Genomic DNA, 5000 nt, shown 5'->3' on the forward strand with positions numbered 1-5000 from the left:
CGTTTTTCCAGCTTTATTGCTAGAGTACAGCCATCACACAATGTATATTTGCCGTGAAAAAGTATGAATAATGGCAAATTAAAGTGGTTACATTTCATGCAATGAAAACTTCCAGTTGTAGCTGTCGATGTCTTTGCTCAATAAGGGAATCTTTGTTGACGTCATTGCTTACATTTTTTGTTTATCATACGAGTTTGCTCACAGAAGGCATCATACTATATTTCCAAACTTACTTTAGAAAGTAAAGGAACATGATGAAGTTAATTTTATTAATCCTTTTAGCTTTGATTACGCAACAGTTATTGGCCATCAAAACCTGATGAATTTATGGGTGGGAAAAGCCGTAATGATCATTCTCTTCCTCTTTACAATTTCCAATATTCAAAGGATCATTTCTCCGAGATTATCTGTTATATCGGGTTCATATTTTTATAGATAGCTTATTATACAATGCTGTTCACTTCAATATTCAATACTTTATTCTTTGCGGACTGGTTAGAAAGCGATAGCCTTGTGTTAATGAGGCGAGAAATGTAAACAAAGATTCCCCCCTGTTGAATACCAAACAAATCGGCCCCACGTGAGATCCGTTGCCTTTTTTTTTTTTTTCACCAAAAACGAAACCGCTGGGATTTATATTGATGGTATGGTATTTTCATGGGACAATAAATTCTTATTTACAATCGTGGCAAGGCTCTTGAGTATTTTTTTTTTATAATTCATCCGTTAAAGGGAACCTCAAATCCAACCAAAAAAACAGTAATGTTACGACCAAATTGCATTTCGAAAGCATCTGTATCGGAAATAAATGGATTTCAATATCGCTTACTTGTGTTTTCAAGCTTACCACAGCGCGCTGCAATCTTAAATAATTGTAACGAGTTGCGTTTTCTCTACTGGTGAAAAACTTTTCTTTAGTGGGAATGGATGTCCCCTTGAATGAAATGAAATTATTTTGCAAACTTTTTGCATCAAGACTTGATTTGAAAACGAGACAACCATAAATAATATCATAAAAAGATCTGTTAAATTCATTGAATATAAATGTGATTTTTTTTTTTAGGCTTGGGACGCCCATCAATCAATTTGTATAGATGGCTCTCTGATTACCTGTAAGTCATATAATCCTCTTCATGCTGACCAAGGATACTTCTCGTGCTATGGCGCTAGATACAACGAGAGGTTTTCCCACAGATTCCCACATTTTGAGGCAAGTTATGCAATTGTCGTCTTTGCCACTCTGCAACTCTATGGAATAAGTAAACTCTTTTACCGGTAATTTTATTTATTTCTAGAATAAGCAAAGGGGGTGCACTTTTCAAACACTCCATTTATGCTTGGGACCAAGGTTGTTCTAAAGCAAAGTTAACTTGACCTTATCGTCCTTCCTCCAATTAACTCTGTGATAGCTGAATCAGACAACTAAAAGATGAAGTAGCCTCCTATGCACCTATGCGTGACAAGCGTAGGAGGAATTCCAATATTAATAAAGATGGGTTTCAGTTTCTTTGATAGAGAAAGGCAAATAGAAGGATGTTTAAGGAGATCATCCCTCATAGGACGTAGGTGCGCTCGAAAGAAAACCAGAAGACGCGCCTCAACACAAAATGTTCTTTACATGAAGGCATTCATATGATAACGGATGATAGAGGAAACTGACTTGCGTTTCTCAAAAAACTTACTTTCGTAAAATTCACAAATTTCGGTTACGTTTTATTTCATACCTCTCTTAAGTATCTCTAAAGACAGTAAACATCTCGTCTTCTCAGGTGATGCTTCTCGAAGGTGCAGACAAAGGCCGAGTGTCCATTGGTATCGTTGACAGCTCTTACAATCATGGACTTGCGCCTGGACTTTATGGATCTGTTGGTTTTAATACTGATTTGAAAATGTTTGATACTGAAAGACAGACACCATCAGGTGGAAAACAAGTTACCGGTAAGAGGAGTTCTTTCGTTTATTACAGCACTGCAAGTTATCCCCATTTAAGGCTTACTTACATATATTCTCCTTTGCAGCCGTCTTTTGGGATGTCACGCAACGCTTCCACAACGGAGCATTCCGTGACATCCCAAAAAACGGCTGCGAGGGAGGCTACAAACGCTTACTGTGCCTTTCATGGACTGGAAAATCAAATTCCAGTCAATGCTTTTGGTTTTGGCTCCCGTCAATCACCGAAGTTGCATTGCATGCCAAGTTCGACTACAAACTGAGTTGTTCTTCAGTGTATGGTGCCATAAGAAAAAGACGTCCCTCAGTATTTGAGCTAATTGTTAGACCACAGTTTTACATGTCTTATACCTTTACTTACACTACTCAAAACAACAAAAACAACGGAACACAAAAGAAGCAAATAAGGACGCTCTTAACTGAATCTTAGCCTGGGTATGTTATTAGTATGTTCTTGAATTTTGGTTAAACTCAGCATGAACCTTCTTGTGAAAAGGATTCTTATAAACAGAAAGAGGTAGGCTGGGTAGTTTTTCTTTTTTGGCGCGCCTATATTAATTTATTATAACTATTACTGTAGTATACTTGATGTAATATTAATAGCGATTTCTCTCTTTCAGGTATTGCAAGAATCCGTCGAGGTGATATCATTCGATGCTCGGTCATGTTTGACCAAGAGAAGGACATAGACGGACTTGCTCACATTCCGGTTGTGTTCTCTGTGAATGGAACTCGACTACTTCCCGAGGGAGGCGAAACATTGATAACACACAACCAAGACAAGCCTTGGTATCCCTACATTGGTTTTGATCGACAAAATAGTGCCTTGGCCAGGGTAAAAAAAAACATAATTTTATCGACGTTTAGCAGTGAACTTAGCTTATTGTATACATATTTATTTCCTGAGCTGACAAAAAGTGATGTCCCCGACATCTCAGTAACAGAGAGCTTTAGATCCGACTACGGCTACGACTACGACTACGAAATCTATCTTCGTGCTCATTTCCATAATGTGACAGGCCATGAAATGTGGCGAGGAAACTTTTGTAGCCATCGTCTTGTTTACTACGAGTTTTCGAAAAAAAAGTTCATCTGAGTGATGATAATGAATTCGCAAAACAAATAAAATAAAACGAAGGCACGTTCAATTTCATCCCAATTTAGTTGCCAAAATGAAAAGCCCTATAGCTAAGAATAACTTACCACTTTTTGCTTAACATTTTGCCTTGAAAACCTGTTTCGTTGCCTATTGTTGCAAATTGACAATCTAAAAATTCATGATGCTATTATTTAATGCCAGACTCCCACGTCTTAATCTCGTAGTCGTTGTCGTTGTCATTGTCGGATGCAAAGGTCTCTAACTAGACGAAGATGACAGGTACAAAAACGTCCAGGGTTTGCTCTACCAGGAGATTAAAAAATTTCAGGAGTTTTCAAGGACTTTTCCAGGCTATAAACAAAAGAAATCCAAGACCCCAAACTTGGAAATATCAGATCAATTTCCTTTAGAGCAAGTTACTAAGTCTGTGAGTTATTTTAGAGAAACTTTTCACAGCTTTCTCATTCGCTTTTTCTTAATATCTATTTCATCATCAATAAGCTTTAGCTCCTCGGCTTTTTTATTTACAAACTGCGTCTCTTTGGGAAAAAAGCGATTTACATAAGTTCTACGAGTTTTCCACGAGTTGATGCCAAAAATTGAATTTTCAAGGAGTTTTCCTGGGCCCTGGAGGAACCTTTCAAAAATCCTGGAAATTTCCAGGAATTCCAACAGTAGTACGAACCCTGAACGTCAATTGAAAATGTAACTTGGCGTTGCTCTAATTCAGTACTAGTCCATTATTCCAAGTTGTTTGGAATGCAAAATGTATACTAATGTACGTACCCGGAACAAAACTGGTAGAGCATCCATTCTTGATATCGAAAGACGAAAGTTCGCCCTTTCGAAAGCACTCGGATTTTTTCCGAGTGTCTGCGAAAATTCATTTCTTCATCTGTCGGTTGATAAAGGTGTCCAGACTTATCACATGGCGATTGGAAGGGAATAATATTCGACATATCAGTCCACCAGAAATCTCTAGTGAGCGTATTTTCCGTATTTTTGTTAAGGGCTCAACTTTCTTCAAGCGCGACGTTAAGCCTGGTTTTCACTAGCGACGCAAGCATAAGCGAAAGGAACACACGCAAGTGCATTTGCTTGTTGTTAACAAGTGTCTATTGTTCTAACAAAACGCTCTAATGAACAACAAACTACTGAGTTTGCGTATGCTTCTTGTGTTTATGCTTGTTTCGCTGGTGAAAATTAGGCTTAAGTAAAAAAAAAAAAAAAAATCTGGAGTTCAAACTTGTGCATTAACTAACCACCCCGGATTACATTTACCCTGTAATTTTCTTGTTAGCACATATGCCAAGAAGTGATTTTCACACTTATATGGACAATTTAAGCAACTGTTTCTCAGGGCCGATTTACACGGTACGATTTTTGTGGCATGCGACAAGCTCACGACAGGCGTACGACTTGACTTACGATTGTCGCAGCGTTTTAAAACATGTTAGTAAAAAGCTACGACATTTTTTCTGGGTCCATTTACAAGGTACGATTTTGGCGCATGCGACAAGCTTACGACTGGCCTACGACGTGACTACGATTGTCGCAGCGTCTTAAAACTATTTTAAAATGCTACGACATTTTCTCTGACGTACACGACAATCGTAAATGAGTTGTAAGCCTGTCGTCAGCTTGTCACGTGCGACAAGAATCGCACCGTGTAAATCGGCTCTTACAGACACCTAAAGAAATGAAGGTGGCTTTGCCGAGATTCCCAGCTTCCAGCTAAGTGGCTTCATAGCCCGTTGAAGCCAACTGCACTTTCTTTTTTCCGGTAACTACTATCTAGATAAGAGACAATTGCTCAAATAGTCAAGATAGGTGCAAGGATCACTTTTCCCTTTCGATAACCCGCACTTGAACTGAATACTGATATACATCTATTTTATTCATATTTTATTGCCTTGCCTGTTTAGATGACTGCGAGAGAAGATGTGGACTA

The 5000-nt window shown here is 38.3% G+C and overlaps 1 protein-coding gene across 5 annotated transcripts in view; it reads left to right on the forward strand.

Annotated features, from left to right (window-relative positions):
- Nucleotides 1-5000, forward strand: part of LOC137979715 (short transient receptor potential channel 7-like) — a 98590-nt gene that overhangs the window by 91419 nt on the left and 2171 nt on the right. For all 5 annotated transcript variants that reach the window (XM_068827032.1, XM_068827034.1, XM_068827033.1 and 2 more), the window contains 4 exons: nucleotides 1064-1210; nucleotides 1770-1938; nucleotides 2571-2785; nucleotides 4975-5000. The exon at nucleotides 4975-5000 is cut by the window's right edge and continues 2171 nt beyond it. In XM_068827032.1, coding sequence (XP_068683133.1) covers nucleotides 1064-1210; nucleotides 1770-1938; nucleotides 2571-2785; nucleotides 4975-5000 — 557 coding nt within the window. The remainder of the gene's footprint in view (nucleotides 1-1063; nucleotides 1211-1769; nucleotides 1939-2570; nucleotides 2786-4974) is intronic.

This window comes from Montipora foliosa, chromosome 12, assembly GCF_036669935.1.
Source record: "Montipora foliosa isolate CH-2021 chromosome 12, ASM3666993v2, whole genome shotgun sequence".
Taxonomy (NCBI): Eukaryota; Metazoa; Cnidaria; class Anthozoa; order Scleractinia; family Acroporidae; genus Montipora; species Montipora foliosa.